General features: G+C 46.0%; 1 protein-coding gene across 3 annotated transcripts in view; it reads left to right on the top strand.

Moving 5' to 3' along the window:
• Nucleotides 1–21,903, top strand: part of Pitpnb (phosphatidylinositol transfer protein beta) — a 68,667-nt gene that overhangs the window by 20,312 nt on the left and 26,452 nt on the right. For 2 of the 3 annotated variants that reach the window (XM_004670948.3, XM_012951804.2), the window contains exons 4-7: nt 1,473–1,564; nt 2,545–2,552; nt 3,038–3,112; nt 5,182–5,265. In XM_004670948.3, the coding sequence (XP_004671005.1) occupies nt 1,473–1,564; nt 2,545–2,552; nt 3,038–3,112; nt 5,182–5,265 (259 nt within the window). The remainder of the gene's footprint in view (nt 1–1,472; nt 1,565–2,544; nt 2,553–3,037; nt 3,113–5,181; nt 5,266–21,903) is intronic. The other variant, XM_045132746.1, reaches the window with a different exon arrangement.

Here is a 21,903-nt window from a genome sequence, read left to right as displayed (position 1 = left end):
TCCTGAGTGCTGGGACTAAAGGTGTGTGCCACCACGCTGGGCTATGTCTTTTTCTTATTTCACACTACAGGAGCTGAATTAATGCCTCCATTCTTATCTCTTCCTTTGCTGGGAGAGAAAGAATGTAAAGGGCTGATCTCTTTTGGTCTTGGAATGACTAGACCAGTAAACTGCCCTTCAAGGGGCTTATGTAATAGACACCAACCCAAGCTAATGGGGAATTCAGTGAGTAGCCCAGGCTGGCCTCACACTCAGTCCCCCTGCCTTCATCTCCTGAGTGGGATTACGGATATGAGCTGCCATGTATTGCTGAACTGGGCTCCCCACACGGGAATGAGTGAATTTACTCTGTGCACCGCTTCACGTGGGGACTGTTACTTAGGTGTGTTCTTTCTCTTGTGTCATATGACTGACTTAGAGATTCTCCCTTTTGTGGTCTTTTCCCGATTAAGGTGAAGCAGTGCAATGATGTGAAATTCCAGGGAATTTCTGTGTTGTACCGTGTTCAAGTGTGACGGGTTCCAAACACTTCCAGATTTTATACTAGTCGAGAATGGCTTCCTTCCTGAAACCAAGCTAGGGCTCAGGATGAGGCTGAGTGGCAGAGCGCTTGGCTAGCGCGTGTGAGGCCAGTTCCTCCCCAGCGCCCCCCCAGAAAGCAACATTAGAGATGAGACAAAACAACCCTTTATGTTGGTAGACTTTGTTTTTGAAAATATATACATATGTATGTATATATATTATATATATATATGTTATATATATAATATATATAACATATATATATTATACATATATATATATATTTTTTTTTTTCAAGCAGAGACATACAAGAGAGACAGTCAGAGAGAATGGGAATGCCAGGGGTTCCAGCCATTGCAAGTGAACTCCAGATGCTTGTGCCACTTTGTGCATCTAGCTTATATGGGTCCTGGGGAATCGAACTTGGGTTATTACACTTCGTAGGCAAGTGCCTTAATCACTGAGCCATTTCTCCAGCCCATAGTTGAAACTTTTTAGTCTGTCATGTTGTTTTTGTTGTTTTTGAGGAAGAGTCTCACTCTAGCCCACACAGACCTGGGACTCTGTCGTCTCAGGCTGGCCTCAAATTCAAAGCTATCCTTCTACCTTGGTCTACTGGGTGCTAGGATCATAGGCATATGCAATCATGCCCAGACTATTTTTTTTAACATTAATTTTCCACACAATTACTTTGGGGTTCGAATAAAATATTGACATATTATCCAGTTCATCAAATTCAGAACATGATCACACTTGAAAGTGGCATTTTGTGATATCAACAAAAATGATAAAACAAGCTGGGCGTGGTGGTACATGCCTTTAATCCCAGCACTACATAGTAAATTCCAGGTCAGCCTGGGCCAGAGTGAGACCCTACCTCGAAAAACCAAATAAGTAAATGAAAAATAATGATGAAATAGTTGAAAATCTGTCCAATCCTCTCTCCACAGCAAAGTTCCTGCATTTGTGAGGATGATTGCTCCTGAGGGCTCCTTGGTGTTTCATGAAAAAGCTTGGAATGCTTACCCCTACTGTAGAACAAGTAAGCCGGGTCCCCAGCAGCCATTGTACCCTTCTCCCGAGGATGAGGAGGGGCCTTCAGAGCCCAGGCCTTTAAGAAGGGTTACACCAGACAAAGTCACAGCTTGGGTAATGGCTAGGAACTATTAAGGTCTTCCCCCAGACCTCTGTGCACCCTTGGGTTAATTCCCAGATGATAGCCAACCAGCTGTTGGCTCCAGGGTGAATAGATTAACACAAAGGTCATTTAAGCCAAGTATAGAGGTAGATGCCTTTTAATCCCAGCACTAGGGAGGCAGAGGTAGGAGGATCACCCTACCTTCAGGAAAAATAGAACGCATCCCTACTCAGAAGTGCTTTTTTCTTTTTTGTTTTTCTGAGGCAGTGCCTCGCTGTATAGCCCAGGCTGACCTGGAACTCACTATGTAGTCTCGGAGAGGCCTTGAACTCACAGTGATCCTCCTACCTCTGTTTCCCAAGTGCTGGGATTAAAGGTATGTGCCCCCACGCCCAGCAGAAGTGCCTTTAAGAAAACTTTTTGTTGGCATCTTCCATACATACAGACATTTTACCATGATCATAATCTCCCATCGCTCTCTTTTCCCAAATCTCCCGCCGCTGAATCCCTTCTTGCCAGCTAGTCTCTCCAGAGTGTCTTCTGACGCACTTGAGCGGGTACTGATAGGCCCTGTGATGGGGCAGCTGTCACAGACTAAAGATACTGCCTCCTGGCATTTGCAGAGTGATTTCTTAAGTGGTGTTTTGCTTCTGTGATAGCACTGTAAAGTTAGGTGACTCTCCATAGTTTATTTGTACTCTGTAGTATAAATTAGGGATTGAGTGTTGTCATCATTCTAGAGACCATTGAAGGTGTAACTGCTGTGTGTTCTGTATTTTCATTTAGTTTAGCCTCTGGGATATAAAATGGGACAGATTGGTTTGATTCCCAACTAATATGAACTTTTTCTTGTTTCATGGCCTGCCTTCTCCACCATGCCTCAGTTGTTACGGTGAGTGAGTTATTTTTGTGACATGTTAGTTTTCCCCTTTGATCTTGGTTTTACATAGTCATTACTTCCAACCATTGCTGGCTATGGAGTCAAAATTTCCTTTGCTATTTATAGCTCAGCTTCTTGACACTCCCGCTACCATTCCGTAGCAGCACATGTTCCCAGGTTAGTGGGCTTTTCACGGCCTCACCTCATACTCTCCTCACCAGCTCACTTTGCTTTTGCTGCTTGCTTTGAAAATCAGATTTGCTCACTGAACCGCATGGCTTCTCTCTTACCCCCGTCTGCTTCATGACATGTAGGAGTGGTGTTCAAGTTACTTAAACACCAAGGATTTGGCGTGCTGACAAGTCTGTACAGATCTGAGCTAATGGCTCTGGCTCTTGAGAGGAGAGGTGTGCACGTGGAGTCAGCAGGGGTATTTCAGCTGGGAAGTGCGCACAGACCTGAGAAAGATCACAGTGTTTTCCCGCTGTTTTCTGCAGAATGAATACATGAAAGATGATTTCTTCATTAAAATTGAAACCTGGCACAAACCTGACTTGGGAACACTAGAAAATGTAAGTTTCGTCTCTGCAGTTGAAGTGTGGAAGGCTCTGCAGATGTGAGTTGCTGTCATAGTCCCTTTGTCATGGGCAGAGTGGCCCCTTGCATTAGACGAGCACCTGACCCACTCAGCGCCAGATGGCACTGCGGCCAGCAAGCCAGGCACAAATGGGCTTTCCCTGCCAGCCCCCACTTGAGTGGGCTTTGGTGTGATTGCTGTTCTTATCAGTGATTCTTGTTGGGACCAGGGGAAGTATAGGTGTATAGCATTCATCAACAGCGCCCAGCCCAGTTCTAGCTGGCAATGTTACAGTGGTGCATAGATTATTTTCCTCTCAGTGTATTTGCTAGAACTGCTGTACTTAGCAGAACTGATTGCTTTAATTTTCACATCCAGTCATTCTGGGTTGTGGGTTGATGTCACAGAAATAGGGCAAGAGGGAGAGGAAGTAAGTATAAGTACTTTGAATAATTTGCAAAAGTGGTGACAAGCTCTTGACTCACATTGTTGTGAATCTGCACATTCATCCCCAAAGCCAGCTTCAAGAGCATCAGCTAGGACTCAGGAATGTCATCCCTAAGGCTTGTTGGGACTGGGAAAGCTACGGCACGCAGCGATGCCCTTGGCCCTGTGGTTCTCCAGAGAGAGCTGAGCCCTGGCCCTGGAGCAGCAGCTGGGAGCGGTTAGCAGTGCGAGTGCTCAGGCCCACCCAGAGCTCCCGAGCCAGGACGTCTGCAGATGCACACTCTGGTTCTGAATTACCGTCCCAGTCATACCATACGTTACCATAGTTGTGTAAGTTAGGGACTGGGCTACATTCTATTCTTACTATTCTGTTTTGTTATTGATGCCAGTTGTTTTTTTTTTTTTTTTTTTTTTGAGGTAGGCTCTTGCTCTAGTGCAGGCTGACCTGGAATTCATTGTAGTCTCAAGGTGGCCTCAAACTCATGGCAATCCTCCTACCTCTGCCTTCCAAGTGCTGGGATTAAGGTATGCGCCACCATGCCTGGCCCATGTTGTTTTTCATAGTAATTATCTAAAATGGAGGGTCTAAATGCAGTGAAATGCTATGTTTTAATCTGTGTGTGACTTAATCTGCCATTTCTAGCATTTGAGAGAATGTATGTTGCAACTTTAAAAATTTTTTCTACTTATTTAAGAAAGATTCCAGGTTAGCCTGGATTAGAGTGAACTCTACCTCACAAAAAGAAAAATGAGAGAGAATGGGCGCTCCAGGACCTCTAGCCACTGCAGACGAACTCTAGATGCATGCGCCATCTTGTGTATTTGGCTTCATGTGAGGACTGGGGAATTGAACCTGGGTCCTTTGCTTTGTCAGCAAGCGCCTTAACTGCTAAGCCATCTTTCCAGCTCTATGTTGCAACTATTTTTCTTTTTTTGAGGGGGGGGAGGTGGTTTCAAGGTAGGATCTCACTCTAGCCCAGGCTGTTCTGGAATTCACTATGTAGTCTCAGGGTGGCCTTGAACTCTAGGCAGTCCTCCTACCTCTGCCTCCTAAGTGCTGGGATTAAAGACGTGTGCCACCACACCAGGCTATGTTGCAGCTTTTAAACAGTTAGTAAATTAGTCCTTCTGACATGATATAATAGCAGGAAGTATGGAGGAGTTGACACCTGACAGGAAGGGCTTTCAAATAGTCAAGTTCAGGAGCGTATTCAACCATAGAACACAGCTTCTTGAAGTCGTATGTTTCCTTACATCAGTGTAGGATTTGCTGGGAACCAGCACTCTGTGTTCTGTCATTTGTTAAACACTGACTGGTTAAACACATTTTGTTACATGAATCATCGCTAAGAACTACCAGAAAGTAGTATCGACAGATTTTTCTTTATTTGGTGTTACCCTCAGATATGCACCCCTATTGGCGGCCGGGTATAGAGTGTAAGAGAGAGCTAGATCTCAAGACCTCAAGCAACTAACTTAATCAAACAATAATTTGCGTTTTTCACTCCCCATAAAGTGCCCTGGGAGACTCAGGATAAAGATGACGCATGTGAACACAGTGGCTCTACCAAACCAAGAACACACCAGACCTCATTTCCTTTCACTTTTGTGTTGCAGGTTCACGGTTTAGACCCGAACACATGGAAGACAGTGGAAATTGTCCACATAGATATTGCAGACCGAAGTCAAGTTGAACCAGCAGTAAGTACTACTTGATGGTATTGGAATATTTTCCTTTATGTCTAGAAATTATCCTCTGTTGATTGCCGGCACTTCTCCACTGAAGTGAGCCTGGAGTTGCTGTCTGGTCTGTGCCTCAGGAGCCCAAGAGGAAGAGAACGTGATCTGTTCTCAGCTGAGATGACCTCTGTACAGCTGATCCGTTGAAATTTTTCTTGTCTTCATCAAGGTGTTTTCAGTGACGACACCTTGTCCCCAAGTCTTCTCTTGGCTTCTTTAAGTAATACAAGTTGTTCACATTTTCCGAGTGTGATTTAAACAGTGAAAATCCTAATTTGTATAGTTTTCAGTAGTTTATTTAAGGCAAAATTGGAATTTGTGAAAAATGTTTTATGTGTAACAAACCATTTAGCTTTCTGTTTTGATTCTTAATCAATGTAGGGAGATACTTATACCTCAGCCTTTCTACTTGATTTTTACAAATTAATTTGTTAGCGCACGCGCCTCCAGCCATTGCAAAAGAACTCCAGACGCATGCACCACCATGTGCATCTAGCTTATATAGGTACAAGGAAGTCGAACCTGGGTCCTTAGGCTTTGTAGGCAAGCACCTTAAACACTAAGCTATCTCTCCAGCCCCTAACTTGATTTTTCTCCCCACAAGGAAAGACCCTCTGGCGTTTTTGCTGGGGTTTGTGAATATGAACTCAGTTAGAGCCAGCTACATACAGAGATTTTGCAGTATGGGGTTGTGGAGTTTCACAGGCTTAATGAGTGGTTCTCTTCAAGTGTAGAAAGCCAGAGGTGTCGAGGGAGAGTGGCGCCCCATGCTCGTGAAGGTCAAGCGCAGTGTGTCCAGGCAGCGGGCCCTTCAGGTTCTATTTTGAGTGCTTATTCTCTGGCTTTGCCGATGTTGTTAGTTTCATAGAAATAGCTCAAAAACATGCCATGTCTGGTATTTCTCCTAAAACAGAGGTCTGTTATTTTTCTCAGAAACACATGGGGATTGATATTTACCCCTCAGCTAGGGTTCCTTCACTCATTAGAAGTGTGCACACTCAGGCTGGAGGGATGGCTTAGCGGTTAAGGCGCTTGCCTGCAAAGTTAAAGGACCCAGGTTCAATTCCCCTGGACCCATGTTAGCCAGATGCACAAGGGGGCGCATGTTTCTGGAGTTTGTTTGCAGTGTCTGGAAGCCCTGGTGTGCTCATTCTCTCTTTCTTTCTTCCCTCTTCTCTGTCAAATAAATAAATAAATAATAAAATAAATAAATGAATAAAGAAGTGTGCACATTCAGAAATGAAGGGGGTGGGGTTTGTTTTGGAAGCTTTGCAGTTTTAATCATGCTTGAAGTTATTCAGGCTGCCCCCCCCCCCTTCAGTCTAGCTCAGGCTGACCTGGAATTCACTATGTGGTCTCAGGGTGGCTTCAAACTCACAGTGATCCTCTTACCTCTGCCTCCTGAGCACTGGGATTAAAGGTATGCCCCGCCACACCTGGCTTTGGAGTTATTTCAGTTTTAAGGAAATTTCCACCTTTGCCGTTATACAGGGAGTTGTTGAATCTGTAGAAGTGATGATCATTCAAGTGATACATGCCCTTTGCTGTTCTCTTCCTCTTGGGCTCTTTTCCTGTCTTAATTACCATATGTGAAAATGTGGTGATAGGAAGACAAGTCTCTGAGTAGTATGTGAAGCAGTAAGTCACTACGTCAGTGGTCCCCAGGTTCACCAGTGTGCCTTGGGGTTGCCATTCAGATGTTACAGGTGTTTGAAATGTTGTGTTAGCCAAGCAGAATGGTTATACCTCTGATCTCATTGGTCACAGGCTTTCAGTCCTGTCCTCACTGTTCTGGAGAGCACAGGTACATTTGATGCTGCTGGTGGTCTCTTCTGAGGCAAAATTGGACACTCAGTGATTGCAGGTGTGACTGAAAAGCTTTACTGTTTGCAAGACACATAACTAGAGCCCCTGAGGTGGGCTGTAGGTGGGAGTGTTGCACGTGCCAAGGCTGGGAAGGTGGATCTGTGTGGATGGAGTTTCAGTTTTGTTGGAAGTGGAAGTCATGGGTTGGGTCTTATGTTGTGATCCTGAAACTAGACTGGCTTCAAGTTCTGAGGCTCTGGCATCTGCTGGCTATTTGGTGTTGGACAAGTTATGTGACTGCACTGCTTGTAAGCCAAGTGAGACTTGCCCACCTCATAGGACTAAGTGGGTGCCCGAGAGCTGCCAAGTCACTGCTTGCTGACTGTGCAGTGTCTGTGTCCCATGTCACCAGATGCTGTGTGAGTGAAGGCTCACGTTTGTGTGGTTTTGCTTTCCAGTGTTGATAGCTCCGTTTCCCAGGTTATAGTTTAGAGATGACTAGATAACAGACTTACTGTGTGGTGTATTGAATTTATAGAACCATCCTTTATTGTGACAAAGTATAAACAGTGTAAACCATGTTAGTTATTAGAATTGTTCAGCAGCTGCCGTGTTCACCACTGTGCTGCCAACACCATTCAGGTATGTTTTCATTCCCCGTAATATACTCCTCACCAGTTAGCCTCGCTGCCAGTTAACCCCACCAGCTCACCCTCCCCCCCCCAGCAACCTCTGATCTCTGAAGTCTCAGGATATTTCCTTTCTGGGCTATGTATGTGCTGCGTGGCTGCTGCTTAGACTTGGCACAATATTTTCAAGGTTTATTTGTGCTGTGGCATATGTCAGCACTCTTTCTTCGGGCTAAAGAGCATTGCTTTGTGTGCTTTGCTCATGCTGTCATCCGTCGGTGGGCATTTTGGCTGTTGTGAATGGTGCTGCTGTCGGCATTGGTAGCACAGTGACATTCTTTTGTCTGTGTGATTTCTCAGGCCTGACAGTGAAAGTGCAGCTGATACTATGTAAGGATGCCCAGCCTTCTAACAGTTATAAAACCCAACTTGTACATTTTCTTTATTTTCTTATTTATTTGAATGCGAGAGGGGGAGATACAGAGAATGGGCCTGCCAGGGTCTTCAGCCACTGCAGGCGAACTCCAGATGCGTGCGCCACCTTTTGCATCTGGCTTAACATGGGTCTTGGGGAATAGAACCTGGGTCCTTTGGCTTCTCAGGCAAGTGCCTCAACTGCTAAGCCATCACTCCAGCCCATTGTGCATTTGTTCTGCTGTAGAGTGGTTTTGAAGAAGCTGGGGGATGGCAGGTGGAGCCTCGAGCTGACTGGGGACACTAGGGCGGTGGGGTCAAGCCCTACTCTAGGAAGGAGGCAACGACAGGAGCTGAACAGGGAAGGGCTGTGATCTCTTTTGTCTTGACACTGTCTTTGTTCCCTCTCCTGGTACAGACAGTTGCCCACACATTCCCTTTAGACCCTACTAGACTGTTTCAGCCTTGGTTAGTTAAGGCTTGCAGAGTTAGCTTCTCTCCCAACCATCTGCTCTGTCGCGTGGTCCAGGCTTCCTACCAGATCCGGTTTTGTTGAGTTAGTTTATACGTTTGATTCTGCTCTTATGTATTTGTCTTACTTGAAGTTCCTATACCATAGCATTGGGAAAGGGAAAAAAGGCTTATTTGCCATTCTAAAGGGACAGTGTTGTCAAATCACTCAAGGGTATCCGTGTGTGCTGTGTGCAGGCAGATCAGCCTTGTGGTAACTTTCTAAGATCAGGGTAGTGCCTCAAGCTCACAGTCTGGGTGAGACCAGCCTACCACCATGAGCTAGCAAACTATCAGCAGAGGTTTACTTGTGGTCTCACGCATACTGGATTTTAGAGGGCTACAGGTCACTGAGGGCATAGGATGAAAAGGCTAAATGGGAGCCTGACATGAGAATGGGTGGGTTCTGGTGGGTGGGGCAGTCCTCACCACATGACAAGTTACACATGTCTTATTCATGTATTCTCTCTTCCAAACAGAAACAGAAGCTCAGGGAAGAGTCTTTGTTAACTTGTTTCCCCAGCTCCCACAGCGGTGCCCAGGGTGCCCCAAGACGAACATCTGCTACGGGGTGAATGAGCAGTGGGAGAACAGAAGAGCAGTTGGAACAGGCTTAGTGCTGGAGACAGACTCCTCAGCTGCCCAGGCCTCTTGCTTTGCAGCTGTGTTTTGCACGTCCTTGAGGCTTTCCTGTATGTGTCCACATTCCCCTGGGATGTCAGAAGAAGTGACTTGAATTAAGAGGGCTAAGGCCAAATCATGTGTCCCTCTTACCCGTCCCTGTCCCATTGCAGTGCAGTTCTGCATTCCTGATATTAGTCATGATCCTACAATTTACTTTGAATACTGTTGTACAGAAAGTGTGGTTCTAGGCTAGCCTTCCATTTTACATGTGAGAAAGGTGAGGCCAGACGTACTGGTTTTTCCAAGAGTATGAGCTAGCACCAGAGCTCAGTGTTCTGTCCGCTGGCATGACTCTTGGGCAGCCAAGGCTCTGCTGCCAGTTACTCTTCCAGTTGCCCCCTGAGGTGCTCTTCCTTTCCTCAAGCTGCTCTGTTGCCCTGTGAGTCATGTTCCTTCCTTGAAACTGTCAGATCTCACCTCACTGTGGGACTCATTGCTCTGACCAAAGCCTCCATGTTCTTTTTGTTGTTGTTGTTTGTTTTTTGAGGTAGGGTCTCACTCTAGCCCAGGCTGACCTGGAATTCACTATGTAGTCTCAGGCTGGCCTTGAGCTCACGGTGATCCTCCTACCTCTGTCTCCCAAGTGCTGGGATTAAAGGCGTGCGCCACCACGCCCGGCAGCCTCCATGTTGTTTAGAATCAAGGCTAGATTTCTCGTCTTCAGGGGAGACTGACCTTTGCAAGCAAAAATTTATACTGGAGTATAAAATCCGTTTGGTCACAGCTAGGTTTTCCTGGGGCAAGGAGACGTCCACACGCTTACCTGTGGGAGTATGAAGTGCTAAAACTGGTCTACCAGAACAACCAGTATACATACATGCCCTTTGACCTAACAGAACCTTACTTCTAGTAATTGGGTACCCAGTACAGCATGACAAGTTTACAAACTGTGAGATTGGAAACAGTCTCCAGTTGAAGTGTTCTGTCAGTCAGACAGTGGCTAGGAAGAGCAACATGGGACGGAGACCACTCCAGTCCCTGACTGGACATTCTCTGTTCCCATAGCCCTTGAAGCAATTTGGGGGGCAGGAGTTGGTAGCAAAGGTATATAATGACTTCAGCTGAAGAGAGAAGTATCTTTACTCATGTCCTTGCTCACACTGCTTAAAGAATTGGTAAGAGGCTGCTGGCAAGGGTAATTCTCTGAAGACATGGGAACAGGTAGAAGCCGTGAGCCCTGGCAGATAGGCAAAAGGTTGGGGAGGGGGATGTCCTTTTAAACTGGGTCTGGTTTCTGTCACTGTCGTAGAAATCACAGTGGCCAGGTAGTACAGCTTCGAGGGAGTAACTTCATCTCCATTGCTGGAGTGTGTGTTAGAGGTCAGTCAGGGTCCCCTTGTGCTAGGAGAGGGTGTAACTCATGGGACAGAAGGGGCTCTCCTTAGAGAGCTGCCAGTGTTCGGTGGTGAAAACTTGCTCTGTAGGGGTTGGAACATGAGAATTGGGAGCTGGGTGTGGTGGTGCAAGCCTTTAAACCAGCACTTGGGAGTCAGTGGTAAGAGGATTGCAGTGAGTTCGAGGCCTACATAATGAATTCGAGGTCAGCCTGGGCTAGAGCAGACCCTACCACCCTACTCACCCCTCAGTAGGGCGGGTATCTGTCTCGCCTTGGAGGGGCCTGTGGTTTTGGGAACAGGGGCAGAATTCTCTTCCCCAAATTTGTCTAGTACAAGGCCAGAGAATGGCTTATGGAGGTTCAAGTTGATGGGGACAGTTAGGCCTGGCTGCCCCAGCCACCTCAGCTGAGTAGTAGACATCGCTCTCCTGCTTTGTAAATAGCGCCTCAGGCCTGGCCTGTGCTGAGGAGCTGTGGGGAGCTGCGCTGCTTTCACGTTGTAAGGCTAGCCAGATTGTCCCTCTCAGTGTTACAAGATCTGGTTCTGTTTCTGTTGAATTGCTCTGATTTGCTTGCTTTGTTTTCACAGAGTCATCTTAAATGGCAGTGTTTCTTTCACACTAGTTACTGTATAAGAAGTGAAATAGTTGTATTAGTAGTTGTGAGAAGACGGGTAGCCCTGTCCTCTCAGAAGTAGGAAGAATGCAGGGTGAGCTGGGGGAATCCAGGAACTTGGAAGTGAAGACGAGGCTCTTCACTCCACCTGGTGGCGGTTTCCATGCACTGCAGGTGATTTGACCCAAATATGTTAATTGAGAGTGACTATAACTTTCAGGGTTTAACCCTCTGCTGGCCTGTCAGGTACCTCAGATGTCACTCTTGTTGACTTGGCTTTGTTATGGTCTTGAGAACTGTATTTCACCATGTGTGGGCGCTGTGATTGGCCTTTGGTGACCTCACTACATACTTGGCTGGATGTTTTGAAATGTTATCTTTGACATGTTTACTTAATTGAAGGGTAGCATTGTCATAAGGACTTCAGAAGCAAGGGTTTGTTATAAAAATCTGTCAGTATGACAAGGAAGACAGATTAGTTGCTGTAGGATTTATGTATTTAGTGTATGAGGAGTTTCATTTATTTATTTTACTTATCAGAGAGGCAGATAGAGGGAGAGAGAAAAAGAGAGAGAGAAAATGGGTGTGCCATGGCCTTTAGCCACTGTAAATGAGCTCCAGAGGCATGTACCACCTTGTACATCTGGCTTATGTGGGTCCTTGGGAATTGAACCGTGGTCCTTTGGCTTTGCACACAAGTACACACAAGCCATTTCTCTAGCCCTATTTATTTATTTTTGAGATGGAGTCTCTAGCCCATGCTGGCCTTCCAACTCCTTATGTCGCTGAGGATGACCTGGAGCCTTTAATCTTCCTGCCTCTACTTCCAGGTGCTGGGACTACAGGCGTGTACCACCATGCCCAGTTTTTTTGTGGTGCTGGGGATTGAACCCAGGCAGCTCTCTACTAGTTGAGCCACATCCCCAGCCATAGATTTTTGTTGCTGTTGGTGGTGGTGGTGTCTTATGGGAAGTCTGTATGAGACTGTTGGTTTACATACATTCCTGTGTAGTTTTCTAGAACATACGTCATTGCTTAAATAAGTGAGCAGTCTGATCTTGCTGCAATAACCACTTCCACTTAGTTTCTTTTGGCCTATTAGAATATATCCACCATGCAAAACAGATTTCCTGCCTACGAGAAATGTACTGGAATGTATTGTAATGGAGTGCCACTAAAGACTTGTACCCCGAGGACGACAGGGCCTTCTGCCTCGTGTTCCGCGCTCAGCGCACCGTGCGCAGCAGAGCACACCTCCATCCCGGCCCTTGCAGGTCCTCCCCAGTTTAAAATAACTCGAATCCACGTGGCACTGCTGGAAAGCCTTCCTCAGTAAACTGTGTGCCCCTTGGGCAGCACAGCACTTTCCCACCTCTGTATCTGCAGCCCTAGCAGAGTGCTCACTTTGTGGCAGGGAGTGAGCTTTTCAGTGAGGGCCAGTTGGGTATTTTTTTCTCCATGGTTGTGGGAAAGTGGGAGGATTACTTGAGTCTGAAAGTTAGAGACCGGCGTGGGCAGCAACATAGACCAAAATTTAGAGAAACAATAAGGGTGAGGAAAAGGCATTTTACTGTGCAAGTAGTAAATGAACACAGTGTTACATGACGAGAACGACATGATACTCCGTCCAAAGTTTCTTGAGTTGTTCAGTGAACACAATACTTTCTGTCCAGATTAAACAGTGTTTTGGTAGGATTGTAATGAGTCAATATGTTGGCATTACACACCAGAGTATGAGTTGAAGGCCAGCCCCCCCCCCCCCCCAGTTTCTAAAGTTGCCATTGATACATAACCGCCGTAAGAAGTTGGGGTTCTTTAAATGTCCTGATGAGATGCACATGCATATCCTCTGCCCATTTCCAGAATGTACACAAATGAGTCAGTTGACATCTGCTTCTGCTTGTTTTTAAGTGTAAATTTCAATCGGGCCTTTAATCATCCGCAGCACTCTGTCTAAGTAGCTTTGCGGGATTTGTATACAAAAGTCACTCCCGGGAGAGGACGACTCTTTAAAGTGTAAGCTGAAGTGCGCCCATGGCTGACATCACAGAGAGTTTTGTTTTTGGAAGGAATTTGAAAGAAAATGAGCACAGTTTAAAAAAGAAAAATTGGAAACACATTGAAGGTACTTGTGTGAAACAAGAAAGGGTTTTGGTGAGCCTTCTCTGTAGTACATGCTATGTGACTATAATTTCCTAGGCAGGTTTTTTTTGTAACAGAAATGATATTAATTAAAAAATTTTAGCCTCACACATTCAAAAACAATACATTTTAACATCGTTTTTTATAAATCAGTAATAAATATTTTTTAAACTTTATTTGTGCACGCATGCATATGTATGTGTGTACGTATTGGCATACCAGTTTCTCTTGCCACTGCAAAGGAACTCCAGATGCAAGCACCACTGTGTCTAGCTTTACATAGATGCTGGGGAACTGAGCCAGGCAGGCAGGCTTTGCAAGCAGTCCCTTTGGAGGTTGTGTATCCCAGCCCAGTGAGCAGATCACACTCTTAATGATGTTTTTACAGTGTAGCTCCAGGGATGGGGAGGTGGCTTAGTGGGTGAAATGCTTGCCATGAAAGCAAAAGGATCTCACTTCGGAGTCCCAGAACCCATGTTAATGCTAGGCTGGGTGTGGTGCATGTTTATAGTAACAATGCTGGGAGGTAGAGCTAGGGAATCCCTGGGTCCTTGTTAGTCAGCTTGGCTGAGTCAGTGTGCTCTAGGCTCACTTGTTTCAGTCAGTCAGATGGAGAAGCAGCTGAGAGAGACACCTGATGTCTCACTCTGTACATACAGAAATAAATAAAAACATAGGTCTGAGGCTAGACATGGTGGTGCATTCGTTTAATCCCAGCACTTGGGAGGCACATGTAGGAGGATCGCCATGAATTCAGGGCCACCCTGAGACCCAGGGCTGGAGTGAAACCCTATTTCAAAGCAAAAGAAAAAATTCCATAGGTCTGTTCCCCCTCGCGTTTCAGCATATCTGAGTGTAACTTTTTGTTTCAAGGTATGGTTTCGCTCTAGCCCAGGCTAACCTGGAATTCACTATGTAGTCTCAGGGTAGCCTCAAACTCATGGTGATCTTCTTCCTACTTCTGCCTCCCAAGTGCTGGTATTAAAGGAGTTTACCACCACGCCCAGCTCTAAGTGTAATATTTTAATGTATGGTAACATTTTTCCCAAGTGAGGCATTTCAAAACAAAAAGTTTCAGAAACATGGTGTGGTGTGGTTTGATTTAATTGTCCCCCCTAAACTAAGGTATTTAAAGTAGGTTCCCAGCTGATGAAGATTGGGAATTAACACCTAGAGGCAGTATATTGTCGAGGGTAGGCTTATGGGTATTATAGCCAGTGTCCCCTTGATAGTGTTTGGTACACTACTATTGCAGTTGTCCAGCTTAGGTGGGCCATGGTCGATGTCCACCCTCTGCTCATGTCCTCATTTTCTCTGCTATTGTGTAGCTTCCCCTCGAGTCTGTAAGCCAAAATAAATCCTTTTTTCCCACAAGCTGCTCTTGGTTGGTTGATTTCTGCCAGCAATGCAAACCTGACTGCAACCCCTGGAGTGGGGTCATTTGTTGCTGGACACCTGACTGTGTGGCTTTGGCCTTTTGGAGCTGATTTTCAAGAGGAATGTGGGAGGACTTGAAACCTTGGCCTAAGAGACGCCTTGCAGTGCTGTAAGTACAGCTTGATGGACTATTCTGGTCAGAGTTGAAAGACCTGAACATAGTAGGAACTGTGAGGTTTGGCTTGTGAGGGTGAGAAAGAGCTTTGCCTGCACTGGGCTAGGAGCAGTTTGCATGAGAGGCTTGCTGTTAATGCCCTGTCCTGAGAACTTGTGCAGGGTTGCTTTACATAGAAACAAACTAGTGTGAGCAGAGGCAAATGGCACAGAAAAAAATGAAATTTGGGGTGAACTGCTGCCCGTTTAGCTGCAATCAAGGGATTACAGCCATTGAGATTGGGCCAGCTGACCTGCACTAGGGCAACAGGAAGAATGTAGAGTCTTGATGGGGCCTGAGTGCTCAAGGAGTGTCCTGCTTTTCAAAGTCTGCTTTATTCCCCCCCTGGATTAACAAATTGGCACCCTACCTAGTATTGTGGAGTATAAGAAATGCAGGAAAGAGAGGGTCGTTGGGTTTGCATTGCAGTCTTGTGTTTTGGAAATGGTCATGGGCAATGTGAAGCAGGTTTGCTGGATTGCTTGCATGGAGACCCCATGGAGCTGTGAAGATGAACGGTGGCTTGCAATGGAGACCCAGTGGAGATGCCGGGACCATGAGATGGCTGCTAAGGAAAGCTGCCGGCCCCAATGAAGTTTTCCAGGACTGTGAGTAGCTTAGCTTGAGGGGCGGAATTGGAGGTCCAGTGACTTGTCATTGATTAGAATTATCGGACTTGGAGACTTCACTGACTAGAGTTGTTGGACTTGGAACTACAGAGTTTGATGTTTGCCCTGTTTAAGTCTTGTATTGGTTGAATACTTCTTTGCTGTGTCCAATGCCATCTTTTGTAATATGAGTGTTTATTCTGTGCCATTATGGGTTTTGGGGGGATTGTTTTTTTCTTTTCTCAGTTAAAAGACCTTGGGTTATGGGGATGTTTGAACAGCATTAGGATTGATAAAAAATAATATGGGGACTTTTTATAGTTGGACTGAACTGAATGTATTGCATTTTACATTATGTATGGTTTTCAGTTTATGGGGGCCAGGGGCTGAATGCTAGGTTTCCAGCTGATAGAGATCTGGGAGTTAACACCTCCTGGAGGCAGTGTATTGTTGGGGGCGGGCTTATGGGTGTTATAGCCAGCTCCCTCTTGCCAGTGTTTGTCACAGTCTCCTGTTCCTTTTGTCCACCTTATGTGGGCCAGGCGGTGATGTCCATCCTCTGCTCATGTCATTTTTCCTGTCATTGTGGAGCTTCCCTTTGAGCCTGTAAGCCAAAATAAACCTTTTTTTCCCACAAGCTGCTCCTGGTCGGGTGGTTTCTGCCCGCGATGTGAGCCTGACTGCAGTGCCGGGTGGTGTGTCATGGAGGGCGGCCCTCTTGCGCAGGAAAGGACATGGACTATTTATTTCTGGGTCACAGAAGAGCTGCACGGTGCTCTCATGGGTAGGCTCCTTTCAAGGGACTTCCCTGCAGACCTTGAGTGTACTCTAAGCTTGGCTCCTCTGCAGATCAAGCTCAGATCTCATTCATGCCACTTTCTGTTCTGTCCAGTGGCTTTACCCAGTACTGATTGTTAGTTCAGTGTCCCTTACCTGCCCATGAATGTAATTTCTCACTTCCTTGTCACATTATCTCTGATTTCTATCCTTTTTTTCCCCAGTTGAAAATGCCTTGGAGAATAGTAGCTAGGAGCTGGCTCAGTGTTACTAACAGGGCTGCAGGGTCCCTGCAGCCCTGGTCACCTCCCCACCCCCAACCAGACTTCCCTCCTAAACCTCGATCCTCGAGTTGCTGCTTCTGGACTCCAGACCTCACAAAAAAAAGTTGCAGATTTTTTTGTGTTTTTAAATTGAGCCCACAAAGGTCTCTAGGGAGTCTAGGGTTAGCTTCAGAGCCTGTGTGTCCTAACACATGGGCTCTAGTCCATTCAAGAGTGATTTTTAGCTAGGCAGTGTGTTAGAAATACAGGTCCTGTTCTCCCTGTTTAGAATCCCTGGGGTGAGGCTCTGGAAGACCCACCTTTGCCAGAGATTGTCCTGCTCCTGTTCCCCTTGGGGAAGCTTGCTCTGGCAAAACTAGATAGCTGGTACCCTTCCTTCTAGAAGTTGGGAAGCAGGAAGAGTCTCAGTTGGAGGCCAAGGTCCAATCTTGATTTTTACTGTAAGGTTCAGGCAGCCCAAGGAAGCTGCTCAGCCGCGAGCAGTGAGAGGGGAGCTGATACTCAGAGGCTGGGCTGTTGACTCTGACAGCTCTGTGCCGCTGCTGTGTGACGATGGCCAGCCTCGCTAACTGAAAACCCTGCAGACACTTCTCCAGGCCCATCTTCTGTGGTGCTCTGAAACCCCGGAAGCCTCAGTCACTTTCTTGCTTTGCTGCTGATCTCTGACACATTTTGATGTCACAAATGTGCTATAGAATGAAATAGGACCCATTATCTAGGTCATTTAATAAGAGTTTAGTGGAACTTATTATTTGCCACGTGTTGCTCAGCAAAACATTTTTTACGTAGAAGACTAAACGTGTCTTTCCATAGCGAGTGCGTGGTTGTGCGTGGGTGAGGAAGCTTGCATGCTTCTGGTGGCTTGGACTAGTTGGTGGTAGCTGCTGCTTGTGTCGGCAGCAGTGTTGGGTGTCCCTCTGCCAGAGGACACTTTTCTCATTGCTGTTGACCAGTGCTGGGCTCTAGGCTGCAGCCAGAGTAGGCGTTTCAGAGGCTAGTTGAGTTGTGAGGTGCTAGCTTAATAGTCCTCACACATTTTAGTTACATGCCACAAATTCCAGAGTTCCAGTTTGTGCATCTGGACCTATGGGAGTACTGGGGAATTGAACCTGGCCTGGCAGGCTTTGCAAGCAAGCACCTTTAGCTATCTTGCCAGCCCTGTTTATTTTTAGAATTTTTTTTTGTTTTTTTGTTGGTTTGTTTTTGAGGTGGGTCTCACTCTGGCTCAGGCTGACCTGGAATTCACTATGTAGTCTCAGGGTGGCCTCCAACTCACGGTGATCCTTCTACCTCTGCTTCCCTAGTGCTGGGATTAAAGGCGTGCACCACCACGCCCGGCTTTTTATTTCTTTCTTTATTTGAGAGGGAGAGAAAGAAGCAGAGAGAAAGAGAGAATGGGTGTGCCAGGGCCTCCTGCCACTGCAAAGGAACTCTAGACGCATGCCCTCTCTTGTGCATCTGGCTTACATGGGTTCTGGGGGATCGAATTGTCGGGGTCCTTAGGGATCGGAAAGTAAGTACCTTTAACCACTGAGCACTCTCCCCAGTTGTTCTTTCCTAATAAACTTTTTCTTTCTTCTCCCTCCCCCTAGGTAGGGTCTCACGCTAGCTCAGGCTGACCTGGAATTCACCATGTAGCCTCAGGGTAGCCTCGAACTCTTGGGCTTGTGTTAAAGGCGTGGGCCACCACACACGGCTCTAATAAACTTTTTCTTAAACATTAGCCTTGGCAACCTAGTGGAGCTTGAATTTATTTAGTGTTGACTCTTAAGAGTATGAGTGTTGGCCACACTTTAAGCTGTGCTGGTATTTTATGTTTCCAGAAGGGTTCATTCATTAAGCTTTCTCTATTCATTTCAAGGGGTGGAAAAAAGAGAAAGAAGGGCTGGAGAGATGCCCTAGTGGTTAAGGCACTTGACTGTGAAGCCTAAGGACCCAGGTTCAATTCCCCAGGACCCACATAAGCCAGATGCACAAGGTGAAACATGTGTCTGCAGTTTTTTTGCAGTGGCTAAAGGTCCTTGTGAGCCTGTTCTATCTGCCCCCCCCCAATAAATAATTTTTTTGTTTATTTTTATTTATTTGAGAGCGACAGACAAAGAAAGGCAGATAGAGAATGGGCACACCAGGGCCTCCAGCCACTGCAAAGGAACTCCAGATGCGTGTGCCCCTTGTGCATCTGGCTAACGTGGGTCCTGGGGAATTGAGCCTTGAACCAGGGTCCTTAGGCTTCATAGGCAAGTGCTTAACCACTAAGCCATCTCTCCAGCCCTTTTTTTGTTTTTGTTTTTTGAGGTAGGGTTTCACTCTGGCCTAGGCTGACCTGGAATTAACTATGTAGTCGCAGGGTGACCTCGAACTCAAGGTTATCCTTCTGCCTCTGCCTTCCAAGTGCTGGGATTAAAGGCATGTGCCACCACACCCTGTCATAAATAACTTTTAAGAGAAAGAATGTGAATATGGGTGTGCCAGGGCCTTCTGCCATTGAAAACAAGCTCTGGGTGCATGTTCCACTTTGTGCATCTGGCTTTATGTGGGCACTGGGGAATCAAACCTGGGCCATCAGGTTTTCCCCCAAGTAAGTGCCTTTAACCCATGAGCTCTCTCTCCAGCCCTACCTTTTTTTTTTTTTTTTTTTGATTCAACATTAGATTAGACAGTGCCCAGCTGTTTTGTATTTGATAGCTAGTCTTAGTAAATATGGTTTGCTGCAGTGCCTTTGTGGGGGGAAACTTTAAAGACATGTAAGGATCATAAATGTGCTTTCTCAATAGTCTGTATGAGGTTAATTTTTTTTCTTCTTAGAAAATTAGAGCAGACAGGGGAAGTAGCTTGGTAAAGACCTGAGTTCTAGCCCTAGCACCTGTGTAAAAGTGTTGCTTGTGGTAGCGTGTATTTGTAACCCCGGTGCTGGGGAGGCAGAAATTGCATTATCCCTGAGACTTGTGACCAGCCATTCTAACCTACTTGGTGAGCTCCAGTCCAATGAGAGGCCTTCTCTTTCAAAAGAAAGGAAAAAAATACTTACTTATTTATTTGAGGGAGAGTGAGAGAGTCAGAGTAGGTGCACCAGGATCTCTTGCTGCTGCAAATGAACTCAAGAAACACATCCTGCTTAGTGCTTCTGGCTTTACATGGCTACTAGGGAATCCAACCCAGGATGTTGGACTTTGCAAGCAAGTGCCTTTATCCACTGAACCATGTCTCCAGCCATGAGAGACCCTATCTCAAAAAAGGTAGACATAGGAATGATACCCAAGGTTGTCCTCTGGCTTCCACACATACATGCATCTGCACACAAATATGTTCACAAACATGCATAAACAAAATACAAAGAACAAAATCTGGCAAACGTTAAATATTAGATCCAACCATGTGAAGTTATTATTTATCAACTTCCTGACATTAGCATGTGCTGATGTCCAAGTTAACCTGTTTGGATCCGCTAACCTTTGTTAGGTGGTACTCTGAATGACCTCCGTCGATTGGCTAGCCTTGTGTTAGACGGTACCCCGAATGACCCTCATCGTTCCGCTAGCCCTTGTTAGACGGTACCCTGAATAACCCCCATCGATCCGCTAGCCTTTGTTAGAGATGGTACCCTAAATGACCCTCATCAATCTGCTAGCCTTTGTTAGAGATGGTACCTTGAATGACCCCCATAGATCCACCAGCCTTTGTTAGACGGTACCCTGGATGGTCCCTGTGGTTCTTGGTCACGGCCGCATCTTGGATATCCGTTTGTTCCACCTGATGTTTCTGACTTCTAAGATGAACTGTGTGCTCCTTGAGCTCATCAGTGGTACCTCGTGCTTTAGATCTGAAAAGAGCTTTTATTTTTGAGTCTCTGGGATGGCGGTCCAACGAGTCCTCAGCTTGTCGAATGCTGCTTTGGTGAGTGCTGTGGCAGGAGCATGCACATGATCTCAGTGGCTGTTAATTTTATCCTAAAAAGTCTGTAACTTAGCACTGATAAGGCTGGAGGTTTGCAGAAGCTCTTTATTGAGTGGAGCACCCATAAACACATGAGCGTGGGGCCCACCCAGCCCCTAACTCATAATGAATGTATGGAATAGTGGGCTCCTGAGTTTCAGGAGAAAACAGCTCAAGTGTAAGTTCTGAGGTTGCTGTGATCTTGCTTGTGCGTGAGAAGTTCACACTTGGCAGCTCATCTCGGTGGCTTTACTGTGCAGTGGACCTTTTTGTGGTAAGTTGTAAAGGATTTCCCCCATCTTCAAAGGAGATATAAATAAATATAAGCATGGTTCCTATTAAAAATAAATGTGAAAATGTTTTCCTGCTTTAGACTGCTGCCTTACATGGTCAAGTACTTTCAGCGGTGGATTAAGGAGCATCTGGCAAGTTTGAAAGCATAGTTGGTTGGCAGTGCCCTCTTGTGGGAAAATGATGTATTGCTTAATTCATAGCAAGAATATTTTAGGTTCTGCTAAAGATCTATGTAGACAGGCATTTTTTTTTTTAACTGAGTAAGTCAGTTTATTAAAATAATTGACATACGCATCTGCAATGGTGACTTCACCCTCCACTCCTGGCTCAATTAATCTCCTTAACAATCTCAGAAGGACTTTGTCAGTCAGTGAGTCGCTTGCGGATTCTCATCTGGAAGTGGTCCCCTGTCTTGGAACCTTCACTGCCACGTGTTTTCCTTGCAGTTACTCTCAGTGTCTGGGTGGCGTGAACTGGTCCTTTCGCTTGCCAAGTCCGCACACGCCTTCTCCAGAGAACCTCACACCGCGGCTGGGGAGGGGGATGCGGATTCCGTGAATGGCCACCTGCAGTTCCACGGGTGTCTTTCCGGTGTCTTTAAAGGCGTGGCTGCGGTCAGCGCGGCGCCCTGACTGACTTGTTCCTCGGTGAGAGTGGACAGGAGCTCTGCTCACTCACAGCTGCGTCTCAGAAAAGCAGCTAGACAGACATGTCTTGCACAGAGTACTTTCATATAGGAACCCATTGTTAATGTTCAGTATTTTCTTACATGTTTTGAAAGAGAAGAGGCGAGAGGTTGGTAATGTTTGTGAAGTAAGATGTGCTTGCGTTGTTTGGGTATGGAAGAACTCTGTTATTTTGGGGCAATAATGGCAGATATTTTGAATATTTTATTTATATTTATTTATATGAAAGACAGATGAGAGTGGGCACCCCAGGGCCTCTAGCCATTGCAGATGAACTCCAGATGCATGCA

Source organism: Jaculus jaculus, chromosome 13, assembly GCF_020740685.1.
Source record: "Jaculus jaculus isolate mJacJac1 chromosome 13, mJacJac1.mat.Y.cur, whole genome shotgun sequence".
NCBI classification, from domain to species: Eukaryota; Metazoa; Chordata; class Mammalia; order Rodentia; family Dipodidae; genus Jaculus; species Jaculus jaculus.
The sequence above is the reverse complement of the archived record's forward strand: the minus strand, read 5'-3'. Positions and strand labels throughout refer to the sequence as shown.